We start from the raw sequence: 17,396 nt of genomic DNA on the forward strand, positions 1-17,396 counted from the left end.
GCACTCCAGCCTGGGCAACAAGTGTGAAACTCCATCTAAAAAAAAAAATGTGCAAGTTATCGGTATGTATATATTTAAGCCTTGGGACTGAATGAGATTACCTGGAGAGAATGAAGAGAGAGAACATTCTTGAGCCTGAGATCCTATAACATTTAGAAGAGAAGCCAGCCAGGGAAATTGAGAGGGACTGGCCAGTGAGAAAGAGGAAAATCTGAAGAGTATAATGCCATACGTTGTAACTCAGAGAATTTTGTTTCAGGAAGGCAGAAGTTGTCAATTATATCCAACACTGCTGAGAAGATGAGTAAGGAATGTAAATGAGTAAAGGCAGGAATGGCTATTGAATTTGAGAAGACAGTGGTCCTTGGTGACCTTCAAAAGAGTCATTTCAGCATGACGAGGATGCAGACCTAACTGGAATAGAGTTTCAGGGAAGAATGAGAGGCAAGGAAGGGGAGACTGCAAATATACACAAATCTATATTTTTGCTTTGAAGGGAAGCAGAAAGCAGGACAACAGCTGGTTTACAGAACTTTTACTTGGATCCTTTCCTTGTCTGTTAATAATATAGGCTGTACCTGGGCATCATCTTGCCCTTCCTTTTTGATTTTGCTGTTTTGCTTTTAATCCTACAGGCATTTCTTCTGGCAGGAGGCTTGTACACAATCTGGCTGGTTCACAACCACTACGGCCTTGCCCTTTCAAGGCAGAAGCCTATGATTCAAAAACTTCCATTTCTTCCAGTCAACTATTGTAAAACTCATTTTGTCTAATGCCCATACTCCTTTATCTCAGGGTCCTGGGCCAACTATCTGTCACTAAAGAAAACAAACCATTTCCTTCTCCTGGGGGAATGTGCTTCTTTCAAGAAGATGCTTAGAGAACAGACATTCTAGGTGACAGCAGTTATGAAAGAGGTCTCACTAATGAACGTAACTCTTCTTCCAACATACTCCAGGTTCACACTCCTTTGATGACAGAAAGTACTACAACTTCAGTTGCAACACTACTCAGGCTCATAGGATTTACTCAGTAGGTTAAAAGCTGGTGCTGAGAATGAAGTTCAGAGTTTGAGTCTACAAGTGGCATTTGCTTATCCTTTGGGAGTTCTGTGGCAGCAGGTAGAACCGAATCAGATTGGTTGCATATCTGTTTCTCTTCCTGGAAATACAATTCAAATACCTTCATAGTCTGTGACAGCAACTTATAACCAACAGGCAATGGTATTATTTTTATTGACGGCACCCCCCCATAGCCAGAACTTCTACTGAGTCATTCGCCGTGTCTTCCAGGAATACTTTACAAATGTAGTAGTGAGGCACCTCCAATAACAATTATGTAATCTACTGTTAACGGCGGCACAAAATGAGAGTGGAGTAATGATGTACTTCTTTTTTCAAACTCACACATCTCATATGTTAATTCAGTCAACAAGTACTTAGGGCTTATCACATGCCAGGCAAGGGTAATATGACAATAATGAAAACAAAAACCCTTGCTGTCACAGAATTTGGTTTCTAGTGGGAAGAGACATACATTAACAAATCATATATAAGTAAAACATTAATTATGGTGATAACAGAAAAATAAAGCAGGGGAGAGGGATAGTGTCTTAGTTCAGGTTGCTGTAACAACAGTACCATAGATTGGGTGGCTTAAACAACAAACATTTTTTTTCTCACAGATCTAGTGGCTGGGAAATCTAAGACCAGGGTGCCAGCATTATTAAGTTCTGGTGAAGGCTTACATTCTGGTTTCCTCACAGAGGGGACTCTTTATGCCCTTACAAATGCATCGATTCTCTTACCCACATGACCTCATCTAAAACTAACTCCCAAAGGCCCAGCCTCCTATGTTGAGATTAAGGCTTCAACATGTGAATTTTTGGGGGACAAAAACTTTCGCTCTCTAGCAGATAGGGGCCACCGTGGGAGGAGATTACAATCTTAAATAGGGTTGTCAGGGAAGGCTTCATGGGGGCAAAGACCCGAGGAGGCATGGAAATGATCCATGCAGATGCTTGTCTAGGGAAGAGCATTCCAGGCAGAAGCAGTGGGAATGGACCCTCAGGTAAGAGCATGTTTAGTAGATTCAAAGAAAAGCCTCTTAGGCCAGGTCTGGAGTGAGGATGGAAAAGGTAACAGGACAGATCATGTAAAGACTTGTAGGCCACAGTTAGAGGCTTGGACAATTATTCTGAGGAAGAGATGAAGGTATTGGGAGGGGCTGTTGAGCAGAGGAGTGATATGATCTGCTTTATATTTTAGATTATTCTGACTGCTATGTTGAAAGTAGGGTTGAGAGCAGAGGGGAAGGGCAGGACACCAGTTAAGAGCACTTCCCAAAAATCCAGATGACGATTGGCTTGAACCAGGATAGTTGCTATAGGGATGTGAAGCAATCAAATTCTAGCTATCTGGGATCTGCTGACAGGTACACAATGGTGTGAGAGAGAAAAGGCAGTGTGAGAATGACTCTGAGGTCTGTGGCCTGAGCAAAACAGAAAGCTGGAGTTGCCATTAGCTGCGATCAAGTTTCTGGGTAAAGATCAAGAGCTCAGTTGTGGACAAGAGGGGTGTGAGATTTCTAATAGACCTTCAGGTGGGGGTGTGGGGAACACACCTGGATGTGATGAGCCTGGAATTCAAATTCACATGTGTGAGTTTCAAAAAAGAAAAGAGGTGTGGACTGGAGCCATCCACACACAGATAGCATGTGAAGTCACAAGACTGGGGGTGATGACATAGGGAGTAAGTATAAATAGAAAAGAGAAGTGGTCCAAGGACTCAGTCCTTACATTGGAGGTCAAGGAGACAAGGTGGAGACTAGGAGATATGAAGGCCTGTGCAGTCAGTGTTGCAGAGAAACAAAGAAACTGTTTCCAGAAGAAAGGAGAGGTCAACTGCTAACAAGTCAAGTAAAATGAGAACCGGGAAATGAGCTGACAAGCACAATTTGGCTGGCGTGATCAGAGAATGTTTAAGAGATAATGTGAGGGAAGAAAATGGAGGCAGGAAGTATGAACTACTTTTTTGAGTCATATTGTAAAGTAAAAAAAATGGGGTAATTTTATTTTTTTTTTTTTAAATATAGGAAAAATAATAGTATATTCGTATGCTGAGGAGAAGAATCCAGTTGAAGGGGAATACTGTGGCTTCAGGCAACAAGAGAGGAAAACTGCCTGAGCCACATCCTTCAGCAAGTGAGTGTTCAAGTGGAGGGTTTGTGTTTGCTTGGCGCATGGGTCATTCATCCACAGTGTGAGGAGAGAAGCAGGGCATGCGGGGTTGGCTGCAGAAAGCGGGCAGAGGTTGGGGTGGGAACTTATGAAGACTGTTCTGATTGTTATTTTCTCTGTGAAGTAAAAGGAAAGGTCATTGGCTAAGAATGAAGATGGAAGAGCAGGTGCTGGGAGTCATTGAAGAGAATGAAAGAATGAATAAAATAGAGAAAAACATAATGCTATGATATAAACCTGTACATGTAAATTACTTTCCTCTTCAAATTAGACCCCCTGGAAGGCAAATCTCTGTCATGTTAAGTTTTAGAAAAAGTCATAATCTACTTGGAGCTAAGTATGAAGAATACGGTATATGATTTAAGCCATGTAATTCTATTTTTGCTTAATCCAGGGAAGCCTTTAAGATAACTTAGAGTATATCCATTAAAAAAGATAAAAATGTCAGCTTCCCCTTCCTTTTAAATAAGGTATGGATCAAAAATAATTGATATTCATAACCCTAAGGTACCATAACATTCTGAAGCAAAATATTAAATGTCTTCTGTAGTATTTTAGTTAACGTTTAATTTTAATGGGTAATTTATGTGTAATTAACCACATACTTATGCCCCAACTATTTCACGTAAATGTGAGATGTCTTAGGCCTCTTTGAACTCTGCATGGAAAAGAATGCTGAGGCGGCATGTCTGTTTAAGCTGCCACTGCCTGCCTCTCATAAATAATATCTGACATTGCATAATAGCCCAGATAAACTGCAGATCGCTTACAGCCTGATAAATAAGAGGAAACTGTAGATTTTGTTTTCCAAATTTCCCTTGGACAGCTAATTCACAATTTACTATTTTATAGCTATAAAATTTAAACAATATAAAATAATATAGCTGTAAATATAGACCATCAGGAGACAGTCTGTAAAAATGTAAAAATAATATAGCTGTAAATATACACTATCAGGAGTACCAAATCTAGTTTTATAAGGTAGAGGCATCAAGTAAAATGGAAATGAAAGATGTTTCAAGGAGAACTCCAGGACATCTGTGGCAGTACTAAACAAACCTTCCTTCTCAGGTTCCCAGCATGCTATTTTATTGATGCAACTTAACATTTTCAATAAAGTTGGTAAATTATCACTATATTACTGTCTCATAGCAACACAGTAAGAGCTCTAGAGATCATATAAGTATAAAATATGAATTTAAAACAACAACGAATATGTAGGATTTTTATTAGGGCAAGCATTTCCATAACCACAAATATTTCTTTAAAACAAATAAATGTCCCAAGATCTCTGTTAGTGATCCGAACTAAGTAGAAATTAGTAAAATTAATTATAAATGAACAATTTTAGCATATAAACCAACAAGACTTTCTAGATTTTTGACACTGTGACCCAACTGCATTATTTTCCAAGTTAGAATGACTAATAATTAATGTAAAAGCAATAATTAATACAGATGACATTGTACTTTTCCACAGTAAAGAAATAAACTTAATCTAATATTTTTATAAATCCCATTTGATATCACAAAATAAACTTCACTAAGCAATTTTTAAAAAAAATCTCAGGAAAAGTAGATATGATGAAAAGACAGGTATTTTATATAAATAATTCAAAAATACTGTCGGGCAAGGAAATGTAAAATCCTTATTTGAATAAAAGAAAATTCTGTAAAGCAATGAGTTATCAAAATACAGAAGAGGTATTCTAAAACAAATAAAAAACCAAGTAGTGACAACTACTTCTAATGTGTAACATACTGAAATGCCAAAGTGAAAGTGAACTGAACTATTTCTTAAAGCAGTGGAGAAGATGTAACTTTCAAAAATTCAGGAAGCATAGCAAATTAACTAATTAACTTACCATCTCCTTCAAATAAAAGCGAGAACCACTTGGGAGAATTTAAGCACCATTAGCAGACACATCTTAGAGCAGTTAATGAAATGTTTTGTATTTCAGTAGAAAACTATTTCAACGGTGAAAACGATGTAGGAATCAGAAGCATATTCTGCTGAGATACTAGGTAGTTGACACTTTCCCGAACTGGAAAAACATTTCATAAGAAGGCATATAGTTATTGACTGAATCACATTTGTTCTAAAAATAATTCATGCCTAGTCAAACAGCTTACCAGCTGCCACAACTCTGGGATCCTCATGGGACTTATGTCTCCCAGCTGCACGACTATCTGCACTCTCGTTCCACCAGAGAACATGAACTGCAGAAACAAACCACAAGTAGTTTCTGAACTATATGGCAATAGCAAATAAGAAATATTGAAAAAATGAATCAGAAATGTTGTCTTATTCTTTAAATCAAATTAGTGATATCAAGAAGGCAAAACTAAACATGTTAGTGATAAGATTTCAGAGGGATCAGAAATTTGGGATATAAATTTTTAAGTTAAACTGGAAACATAAGGCTGAAGAGAGAATGCAAAGAAACACAGCTTAAGGTACAATTAAGACTAGACCCAACTTCCTACTATTTTTTTTCTTAAAAAGCAGATTATAAAAAAACTGTTTACTGTAGAAAATTTAGGTGATACAAAGAAAAAATAAAAATTAGTATAACCTTAAGTCCCTAGATAAACCTTTATCAACATATGGCGTGTTTCCTTTAAAAAAAAATGAGTAAAACAAATTAGGGTCTTACTGTATATTAGTAACAGATTTTTTAAAATGTTGCAACAATGTGATAATTTTCTATGTCAATGATATTAATTTCGAATGACAAAGACAACAAAAACAATCATGACAAAAACAAAAATTGACAAATGGTATCTAATTACACTTAAGAGCTTCTGCACAGCAAAAAAACAAAAAAACAAAAAAACCACAAACTATCAACAGAGTAAACAGACAACCTACAGAATGGGAGAAAATTTTTTGCAAACTATGCATCTGACAAAGGTCTAATATCTAGCCTCTATAAGGAACTTAAACAAACATATAAGAGAAAAACAAAGAACACCATTAAAAAGTGGGTAAAGGGCATGAACAGTCACTTTTCTAAAGAAGACATACATGAGGCCAACAAACTTATGAAAAAATGCTCAATATCACTGATTAGAGAAATGCAAATATAAGCCACAACTAGAAACCATCTCACACCAGTCAGAATGGCTGTTACTAAAAAGTCAAAAAATAACAGATGCTGGTGAGGTTGTAAAAAAAAGGGAACACTTATACCCTGTTGATGGGAGTGTAAATCAGTTCAACCACTGTGGAAAGCAGTATGGTGATTCCTCAAAGTGCTAAAAGCAGAACCGCCATTCAACCTAGCAATCCCATTGCTGGATATACACCCAGAGAAATATCAGTCATTCTACCATAAAGACATATGCATGTGAATGTTCACTGCAGCACTATTCACAACAGCAAAGACTTGGAATCTTTTCATGAAAACCTATATGCCTATCAACAACAGATTGGAAAAAGAAAATGTGGTACATACACACCATGGAATACCATGCAGCCATAAAAAAGAACCAGATTATATCTTTTGTGGGAACATGGATGCAGCTAGAGGCTATTATCCTCAACAACCCAATGGAGGAAAAGAAAACCAGATACCACGTGTTCTAACAGGTGGAAGCTAAATGATGAGAATTTATGAACACAAGGAAACAACAGACACTGGGGTCTACTTGAGAATGGAAGATGGGAGGAGGGAGAGGATTAGAAAAATAACAATTGGGTACTGGGCTTAATACCTGAGTGATGAAATAATCTGTACAACAAACCCCCGTGACATGGGTTTACCTAGGTAACAAACCTTCACATGTACCCCGTGAACCTAAAATAAAAGTTTAAAAAAAAAGAAACAGCAGTTCAGCATTTGAAAAAGGCTCCATAAAGTATTAACATTTTAAAAAAATAAGATGTAAAATAAGATGTTTATAGGTTTTTTCAGTCCTATAAACAACAAACTCTAAAAATTTGGAAATAAAAATTAAAACAGGTACCATAATGAAAAAGAGAGACAAACTGATCTAATATACATGGCAACTTCATAGAACAAATGGACAACTGTACCTCTGTTGAGTTCTCCATATTCTGTGTGGAAAACACCAACTACTTTTGTGTAGCCTAAATTGACATGGGCATTAATTGCTCTTTTAAATGCATCACCCCACAGAGCTGGTCCACCAGGTTTCATCTGAAAAACAGCTAGTTCATAGATTCCTAGAATAGGGAGAAAAATAATTATTTTACAGAAGACATTCAAACAATTTCTAACCAGGTTTTCTTGATTCCATCAGAAGGCTAACCAATGAATTTAGAGGATAATCCATGTATACATACATATGCACTCATATTTATTAATTCTCTGCATTATTTTTCTTTGCTTTTATGTTTAGAAAGTCTTTGTCCATGTTGAAGGGTCAGTTGTTAAAATTAATCATAAAGAAAATAAAGAAAAGAGACTGGAAGCTATATATAAACTACACTCTGAAATATTTTTAATCTATAAAATTTGTCAAAAAAATAGATATTGAGAATTTATAATGGAGCAGAATTTTCAAGCTGCCCGTCTACACTTTAAAAAAAAGAAATGAGTAAGAGAAGTACTTTCTGATATCCTACATTTCTTTCTCCTTTTCAATTTTGAGAGGAAATAACTTTTTCCTTTGTATTATTTTCCCCTATAGGATTCTATTTCTAGCTGACCCAAAGTCATGTCTGAGCCTTTAAGGAAAAAAAGAAAACCCTCAAGGAGATGGTTTTATTCTTCTTAAATATCGAGGTAAATGCTTAAAAACCATTCTACCTTCTGGCCAGAAGTATAAGATGGGTGGAGAGAAAGAAACCAGAGGACAAGGTAGATTGGAGAAGAAAAAGGAAAGAAATACAAAGTTACTAAAGAATTATGAACAACATAGAGGAAGGGAACTATTTGTAAGACCTGACACTGCGAAGCCAACTGTTTTACTTAGTGCTGAAAGCTAAGGGGAGTTTTAAGTACATTAGAAGCCAAACAAGACTTTTCAAATCTCGTATAATCTAAAATAAAATCAAAGTTGAGTTTATGGGAGACATAAAATGAAATTTAAATTAGTTTATGCTTTTTGAATCTGACCTCTGTTTAAAATTAGACTGAAGTAATTATTTCCTTTAGTGAGCAAGAAGTGAAATCAGGAGGAAGACAAATCTTTTCAAACTGAGAAACAAGAAAGAGGAAGACACAAAAGTTAAACTACAATAATGTAGCTTAACAGTGTAAGTTAATTCATTCCCCCAAAACAGTCAGTTTACAAAGATATACTTAATGATTTAAGATTAGCTGAATTTGTGGAAAAATACTTTTATATTAAAGGTTTATACATTTTAAAACTGTGACAAAATTTCATAAACTACGACTCATCTACCTACACCTGTTTTCCTAGCTCCCAAGCCCCACTTTTTCACCTGTACTGACCATGTCAACTTTTGTTAGGCATCTGCTAGATTTCAATTCGGAAAAATACTTCACTTTTTTGTGCTCAATGTTTTAAGGATAAGCAAAGAGCTCTAGAGCTCCAATTCTCTCTCTCTCTCTCTCTCTTTTTTTTTTTAAAGATTGAATCTCGCTCTGTCGCCCAGGCTGAAGTGCTCACTGCAACCTCTGCCTCCTAAGTTCAGGCAATCCTCCTGCCTCAGCCTCCTGAGTAGCTGGGACTACAGGCATGCACCACCACACCCAGCTAATTTTTGTATTTTTGGTAGAGATGGCGCTTCACTACATTGACCAGGTGGATCTTGAATTCTTGACCTCAAGTGATTCGCCCGCCTCGGCCTCCCAAAGTGCTGAGATTACAGGTTTGAGCCACCGTGCCCAGTCTCTAATTCATTTTTATCTCCAGACTCACCATATATTATTATAGAAAACAAAGAGTTACATGTTTTTTTCCTATAGAACTTTACTTTTTATAGCTTTAGATTTATAGTATTGTACTCATTAAAACTCATAGTCTATAAGAGGGAAGAACTCACCTTCTTTTGGAGGCTTTTCTAATTTGGACCATGGTATGAGGTAAGTAATTTCCGTCTCTTGTTTATCAATGTGAGCCAAATTTGGAATGATAGATTGTTCTTGCCATTCCTTACAGTTGGCTAAGGCTTTCCGAACTTCAGCTCGATGAGCAAAATTATCTATGGGAGGAAAATAATTAAGAAAAAATTTTTTGATTTAAAATCGCCCATATTTTTACTTAAATTTTACTCAGTTCAGCAAATGTGCAAGGCCATATGGGGACCCCATGTTATTATGTCACTGGAGATGCCAACATAAATATATGTGACAACTGCTCTCAAGTTACTCATGGTCTAAAAGGGGAGTTGAAATGTAAAAAATGAACTTAATTGACATAGAATGGGCTTTATAGGCTCTAAGACTTTCTTAGGAAGTTGTGTGAATTAGGTTCATTATTCAATCTTTCTGTGCCTCAGTTTCTTATTCTGTGAAGAAAATAGTATAACACCTACCTCCAGGGTTGTTGTGTGGATTAAATGAATTAATACATGAAAAGAGCTTAGAATGGTGTTTGGCACCTTAGTTAGTACTCAGTATATGTTAACGATTCTTATTAATTAATGGAAGCATTTGATTTATAAAGACAATTTTTCCTTGGTGGTCGGTGATTAGGTCAAGCTACACTTTGAATCAAATTTAACATAAATGAAATTAAGATGTACTTTTTAAGCCTATTTTTTGAACAGCAGCTCCCAATGAAATAGTGCTGATTCTTTTATTTATTGTCAGTAGTTCTTTTTCTCCACAACTTATTTCTCTTCTTTCTAAGTTACCCAAACAGGTATATACATTTACCAAGATATGGGCCTTGTATAGTCAGCCCTCCCTCTCCACAGGTTCTGCATCTATGGATTCAACCAACTGCAGATTAAAAATATTCTTAAAAATACAAGTGAAATAATATAGTATAACAACTACTTACATAGTATCTATATTGTATTAGGGATTAAAAGTAATCTAGAGATGACTTACAGTATATGGAAGGATGTGTGTGGGTTTGATGGAAACACTATGCTATTTCATATAAGGGACTTCAGCTGATTTTGGTATCTACAGAGGGTCCTGGTACCAACCTCCTGCAAATACAGAGGGAAAACTATAGTATATTTACTTTTAGGGCCTCCTAAGACTAATAGTAAATGAATTATATAATTTATGCTGAGGACAAGGAATAACACCTATCTTACAACTTAAGTCAATTATAAAGACTTTATGAGCAGTTTAATGGGACATGATTAAACTTGTGGCTCATCTAACGCACATAAGTGGATTATATATGTGGTTTATCTAAAGCATATAAATGAATTATAAAGACTTTATTAGTAGGTTTTTCAATGGGACATGTTTCAACTTATGGTTTATCTAAAGCATAAGTTATGTTTTAATAGGGTCTGTTTTATTATAACAGGGAAAAACTAAAGAGTTACATCAAGTATAGAATGAACACTTTTCATATTAAATTACTTTATGACTATTAACTTTGGACACTGATCACTAAACAGTAAATGAAATTATTAAAAGTTCTTTAGGTACCCTCAAGTCCTGATGTGGACTGTTAAGAACAGACATGGGAGTAACAAACATTCTGGGGATTCTTGTTACTTGTTCTCCTTCCTCTACTAAATCAGAGGTAGGTCAGCTCAATATGGGAAGAACTCTCTCATTCCTTTTCCTCCCTAGGTTAGTACGAAAGTGAATTCCTTGAAACTCTGGGGTACATAAATGAAAAAAAAAGTGGTCTCTAAACATAACAGAATTATTAAATCTCAGAGTTGGGTAAGGCTTAAAAGTTAACGATCATCCTTTAAAAAACCTCCATTTTTATAAAACTCCCAAATGGGTGATTTCTGCAAAAATGCTGATATCCAGCCCTAGCTATAATAATAATAAGAAAAAAAATTCTCTATCCTAATGATACCCCTTTACCCAAGAACTGCAATTAGGAGTGTCACAAATTTGCAAAGCATTCTCCCTTATTTAGCCGGTATTCCATCGTAGTCAATACCATATATATTAGTTACACATTTAAAACATTTTTATTGAATATACATGCCTTTTGGCAGGCCCAACTGTGATCTTAACCCACTTGAACATTTATAATTACTGCTTTAAATTTTCACGAGCTATCTTTATAGCAAACAATTCTAACATTTTTCTGGGGATTAAAGTCTAGTTCACAATTTTATGGTTTGATATATGAGACTCCATGTTTTCTCATTTATGATAACATAAGAGTTCAAGCAAGGGGTGGTTAGAGGTGAACCACTGGGAAGAAGATCTGCTAATTTATTTTTTTGGTATTGCTTTTAAAAAGTCTTACTTAACCTGTATGTATCTATAGTAATATAGATCCAAGAACTAAGTCTTATGTTACATTTAACAGAATGAAAATCTATACTGAACACCAAAACTGGATGACTCTTTACCATTCTTCCAAATATGAAACACTTTATTCATTCTGCCTCCAAATTCTACGCTCCAGAATCCAACCAATTCAGAGTGAGCTGTCCGAAGATGAATGGTTTTCTTAAGATTTTCCATGAACGCATTCATTTTTGAAGGTTTAAGGTAATAAGTACGAAATTCATAGAATGTTCCATCGTATTGTCTGGGGCCTGTAGCAAAAGATGAGCACACCTGAGGGAGATAAGACAAATGTAAATATCCTGGGAAGGTAGAATTACAGATTTGGTTACAACCAAATCTGAGTCTGGTACAAGGAACACATACAGACTCATTATCCATTGTTTACTTTTGTTGTCAATTCTCCATATACATTTGTTTACATAGAGATGTCAATAAAGATAACTACTCTTAATTCTGATGAATATATAGTGACTGTTTCCTAGCAGGGGTCTACCTCTAGCCATTTTTTCACGAGAATTTGCTTTATAAGAAGGCCGTGGGATCATAATGATACTCCTTTACCCAAGAAGTACATTTAAGACTTAGTCTCATTAATTTACAAAGGGTTTTCCCCTGTTTAGCCAATATTCCATCTTACTCAACACCATATGTATTAGTTACACATTGAAAAAAATTTATTAAGTACACATGCCTTTTGGCAGGCCCAAAACTATGTTTACTAATAACAACCTCTTTTTTTTAGGTTCCTAAAAAAACAGGAAGGCTATTCAGGTCAAAGTATTTCTTGAATCCACTGACGAAGACTACTGGTCAAAAACAGGACTGGACTGTAACTAATATAAAAGGAAGCTATGACTTATCCAATTGCATTGTACTATGGGCGTGTACTGCATAAAGAGTGAAAAGGAAAAAAACTCAACAAATCAGAATTGTCTGCATCATTGTTTCTAATTACAGATGCAATATCAAGAAGTATGCACATTTAGTGCACCCAATTATACCAAGTTTATGGAACTATCCTTTAAGACCACCCTTTGTAATAGTCATACACCAAATAGGTAAATTTTCTGTCCTATTCTGGCCCTCTGAGCCTGAGTGAACTTAATGTTCAGTAGCAAATGCCCTGTCAGAAATTATCCAGAGTCTGTGTGTATGTACATGCAAATATTTATGTAAACACACGTGGATACACAGACCACTCCCGTGGCATTCTAGTTTACAAATCCATTCATTTAGATATGGTTAGCATGTGACAACTTCCTGAGGCTCACTACCTAGAATAATGTATCACAACAGTTTCAGTAGGCATCTTTCACTGACATATTTTTGGTTACAACATACAAATGTCTATGTAGTTTGTGTGCACAACGTCTTAATTATAATTGTCTATCTTGAGTTCATTCATCTCCAGTATGAGTTATACCCTTATTGTCCAAGTGTCTTAGTTTTCTTGGAAAACCCTTCTTCACATCAAAAAATAATTGCAACTATCCTTTCTTTCGATGGCCATTCTTTTTGGGTCAATTTAATCAAATTCTGAAAATAAAAAACCGTTTAGTATCTACAGTTTAAAAATAATATAAAATATAAACATTTCAGAAAATGGGCCAAGGAGGTATTTGAAACAACTGTTTTTAATTTTCAGAGTTTTGTATCTAGAGATGTTATCCTAAAAAAAGATATTAGAAAAAAATTATCTACAAACATGTTGTGTTTACTTGGGAATTAGAAATGAGGATTATAGATACAAATGTATGGGATAGAAAGCCATCAGTGCATCCAGTCAGGGAAAGGTAAAGGGAAGCTTTTATCAGCAAAAAGCGAGAGATTCACATAGGTTGCTTACAAACAGAGTTGACTGGTTCCAGAGACTCAAAGCCAGAGTTGCCAGTTCAGTGGTAGAGATGCTGTTACCAGGAAAGCGGTCTTTCAAGAACATCTTATCTGAATTACTGCAGTCCTAAAGAAGGCCTAATGATAAACTTTGTCAAAGCAGGAGATGGGTGTAGGATGTGAAAGGATTTCCTGTGGGGGTTTTTGAAGTCCTTGGGCTGGGCGCTGTGGCTCACGCCTGTAATCCTAGCACTTGGGGAGGCTGAGGGTGGGGCAGATCACTTGAGGTCAGGAGTTCGAGAGCAGCATGGCCAACATGGCGAAACCCCATCCCTACTAAAAACACAAAAATTAGCCGGGTGTTGTGGCGGGCTCCTGTAATCCCAACGATTCTGAAAGCTGAGGCGGGAGAATCGCTTGAACCTGGGAAGTGGAGGTTGCAGTGAGCCGAGATCGCCTGGGTGACAGAAAAAGCCTCTGTCTCAAAAAATTAAAATTAAAATTAAAGTCCTTGGCAACAGCTCTTATCTCAGATATGTAAGCACGAGCCTCCTCTCTTCCTGCCCTCCCAGTCTGTTATGTCTGGATCTGACAAAAGTGATTTCATCCGGGTATCTGCAACTTTCACAGAAAATAGGTGGTCAAATGGACAGATTTTTATTCTCTTTCCCGGGAGAAATATATCATAGAGAAGCTCAGGAAAGGCTAACTGCAGGGAGAGAGGGATATGTGTGGGGGCGGTGAGACTTTTCTTGCACAGCAAACTACCTACTGGAGGCAGAAATCATAAGTCTTCCATGCTCCCTTACCTCCAAGTTAGGGCTCATTCCCAGCACAATGACCTCCACTTCACTTAAAAAAGAACAACTGGCAGACATTTTAAAAAACTCAACCAAGTTCAGAATAATGCCATAAGGAAGTAATTCTTGGCCCTGTGCCACTAGAGAAAGAATATTTAGGGTAAAGACTGCATTGTTAATCTGAGGTGAATTGACATTAGCTGCTGTTCTTTAGTGTTCCTCAGTCTGTCTCTAGGATAGGTTAACCCCCTTCCTATCCTGCCCCTTCAGAAAGGAGTAAAGTCCTAAACGTGAAAAGGAAAGACATTTCTGGTTTGGAGCCACAGAAAAGGCCAATCTCGAAAGTTAAGGCAGAATCACAAGCTCCATTTTGTCCATTTCTCATCTAAGGTTAAAAGAGTCTGTCATCGTCCTGTTTGCTAGGAGGCTCGCGTCCCAGCCTGGCTGGGGGAGCGACCGCACGAAGAGCGGGTGGCGGGCAGGGTCCAGCCCCACCGGGACCCTGGGTCTCCTCTTCAAGGGTCTCCGCGAAATGCTCGAAGTTGTTTCATTCAAAAGGGGAAGGCCTGTTCCACTGCGAGCGGCTGGTTGGCCATTCCCTCCTTCAACCTGATGTTGAGAGAGGGGGGAGGCTTGGAAAGCCACAACTCCACCGGCGGATCGACAGCGCCAGGTGACAACATGGGAGCACTCCCTGGGCCGCAGCCACTTAGCTGGGTGCAGCCACTTAGCTTAGCTGGACTTAGCTGGGCGGCAAAAACGCAACAGCCAGCGCCACGGGGTGTCCGGGGGTTGTGGCATTTATGTTAGAAAACAGCTGGCATCAGGCCGGACGCAGTGGCTCATGCCCGTAATCCCAGCACTTTGGGAGGTCGAGGCGGGCGGATCACGAGGTCAGGAGTTCGAGACCAGCCTGACCAACATGGCGAAACCCCGACTCTACTAAATATACAAAAAAAATTAGCCGGGCGTGCTGGCGCAGGCCTGTAATTCCTGCTACTCAGGGGGCTGAGACAGGAGAATCGCCAGAACCCGGGAGGCGGAGGTTGCAGTGAACCAAGATCGCGCCACTGCACTCCAGCCTGGGCAACACAGCGAGACTCCGTCTCAAAAACAAAAACAAAACACACAAAAACCCTGGCATCCAGCTAGAAAAGCCCTCTGACTGCGAATGCTGGCGGGACGATCCCTGCCTGCAGCCCCCTCCTTGCGCGCCACACGGCTCCGGAGACGGCGCTAGAACTTCCGCGTCGGCGCGCGGCCCCAGGTCTGGGAGCGCCTGCGCGTGGCTCGCACATGCGCGTGGCTTGCACGCTCCTGAAACACCCCCCCCCCGCCCCACCCCTCCCCTCGGGCAAGGGCTCGGGCGCGCTCCCGCGGCCAGTACCTGAGGCGCCAGCGTCCGTGAGGCAAGCGCCCTGGTCAGGCCGCTTCTGAGGACTAGCATGGCGTGGCTTCGGCGCTGAGAAAAGCAGCCAGCCGAATCCTTTGTGAGACTTCTCTGAAGACTTCCCGAGTGGAAAAAAGCGACTCCTGGACCACTGGCGGACGCAGGCAGGGGCGGGGCTCGGCTGGGTCAGCTCCACCCCGGCGCTGGAGGCGCGACAGGTCCAGTAGCTTGGCGTCTTTCTCTTCGGCGCTGAGCCTGGGTGCCTCTTGGTTTCCTGAAACGTTCTTGCCCCAGACGTTAGAGGTGACATTAGAATTAGCTGAAGGCTGGGATCGTTCCTGCTCCACCTTTCTGGGCTCTGACCTCATTCGCTCCAATGCGCAGTTGTGTAGATTCGTAAATGTGCGGGGTTTGTGCGTGTGTTGCCCCTGGAGATGGAAGGGGAGGTGTGGAGCTTGTGCATGTGCAGTGCTCTGCATTTAAAGTCGAGATGTTGACAGGGTTAACTTGTTTGTTTGAGACGGAGTCTCGCTCTGTCACCGAGGCTGGAGTGCAGTGGCGCGATCTCGGCTCACTGCAACCTCCGCCTCCCGGGTTCACGCCATTCTCCTGCCTCAGCCTTCAGAGTAGCTGGAATTACAGGCGCATACCACCACGCCCGGCTAATTTTTCTATTTTTAGGAGAGACGGCGTTTCACCATGTTGGCCAGGCTGGTCTGGAACTCCCAACCTCAGGTGATGCGCTCGCCTCGGCCTCCCAAAGTGCTGGGATTACAAGCGTGAGCCACAAGGCCCGGCCCGTATTTTTAAATAATAGGCATTTTCTGCTATTTCTTGCATTTTCAGTTATGGATAGTATGTGCTGACTTCCTTCTGTGGCAGGTGAGGATTTATGTCTCATAGAAGCCACTGCCCCCAAATTCACTTTCTGGGGGAATGGCTTCTATGAGACATACATCCTTATCTAATAATGCTTGCATTAGTTAATTTACAGTAATTGATTATATTAATTTCACAGAAATCTCCATTATGTTAATGTTTGCATTATTCTTTCTAATAATTACATTATTGCACACGTTAATGTAACATTCCCATCACGAGGACTAGGGAATTTTGTGGAAGGGCTTTGGAATCATCAGTTTGAAGGAAGGGAGGCTCTTTAAAATTAGCAATTCCAGAGGAGATGCCTTAATTTTTGCAGCTGAGGGATACCCATTTCTAACCAAATAAGACTAAACAAAATATAATCTGTGTCAGCACTAGATGTATATGATTTATTTTCTTGGACTTCTTTTATTTTTCTTTGAGGTGGAGTCTCAGTCTGTCGCTCAGGCTGCAGTGCAATGGCATGATCTCGGCTCACTGCAACCTTCGCTTCTCAGGTTCAAGCAATTCTCTTGCCTCAGCCTGCCAAGTAGCTGGGATTACAAGTGCGCGCCATCATCCTGGCTAATTTTTTGTACGTTTAGTAGAGACAGGGTTTCACCATGTTGGCTAAGCTGGTAGTGAACGCCTGACCTCAAGTGATCTGCCTGCCTCCCAAAGTGCTAGGATTTATAGGCGTGAGCCACACTGCGCCCACCTATTTTCTTGGACTTTTTAAACCCTGGAATTAATGCATTCACTCATTTAAACAGCATTTACCAAATTCCTTCTATGCTCTTTTCCTGAAACGGGGGTACAGAACTGAACAAGACAAAGTTCCTGTTCTCTTGGAATATACAGGTTGGGGGAAGGAGATGAATAAATGAA

At 39.1% G+C, this 17,396-nt stretch overlaps 1 protein-coding gene across 4 annotated transcripts; it reads right to left on the reverse strand.

Annotated features, from left to right (window-relative positions):
- Positions 1-520: 520 nt before the first annotated feature.
- NIPSNAP3B (nipsnap homolog 3B) lies at positions 521-16,214 on the reverse strand. Of its 4 annotated transcripts, none has more exons than XR_003115911.1 (6): positions 15,642-16,214; positions 11,681-11,891; positions 9,215-9,373; positions 5,371-5,457; positions 5,103-5,282; positions 521-1,161 (listed from the first exon to the last, which is right to left on the reverse strand). XR_003115911.1 is itself a non-coding variant. In XM_025358996.1 (6 exons), the coding sequence occupies exons 1-6, from the start codon at positions 15,699-15,701 to the stop codon at positions 5,206-5,208; spliced, it is 744 nt and encodes a 247-aa protein (XP_025214781.1). In that variant the 5' UTR covers positions 15,702-16,214; the 3' UTR covers positions 521-5,205. The 4 variants fall into 4 exon arrangements, 2 of the variants coding, with proteins under 2 accessions (XP_025214781.1, XP_025214780.1); XM_025358996.1 differs by adding an exon at positions 7,277-7,426 and having other exon boundaries at positions 521-5,282; XR_003115910.1 differs by lacking the exons at positions 521-1,161; positions 11,681-11,891 and adding exons at positions 6,955-7,037; positions 7,277-7,426 and having other exon boundaries at positions 4,319-5,282.
- Positions 16,215-17,396: the final 1,182 nt, after the last annotated feature.

Source organism: Theropithecus gelada, chromosome 15, assembly GCF_003255815.1.
Source record: "Theropithecus gelada isolate Dixy chromosome 15, Tgel_1.0, whole genome shotgun sequence".
Taxonomy (NCBI): Eukaryota; Metazoa; Chordata; class Mammalia; order Primates; family Cercopithecidae; genus Theropithecus; species Theropithecus gelada.

Bases quoted from the DNA above. Each gene is read 5' to 3' on its own strand.
- NIPSNAP3B (XM_025358995.1), bottom strand. From the start codon at position 15,954: ATGTCACCTCTAACGTCTGGGGCAAGAACGTTTCAGGAAACCAAGAGG. The intron at 7,427-9,214 runs GTGAGTTCTTCC...TCCCTATTCTAG, and splicing joins AGAAAAGCCTCCAAAAGAAG to GAATCTATGAACTAGCTGTT. The intron at 5,458-7,276 runs GTACAGTTGTCC...TTGTTTCTGCAG, and splicing joins ATATGGAGAACTCAACAGAG to TTCATGTTCTCTGGTGGAAC.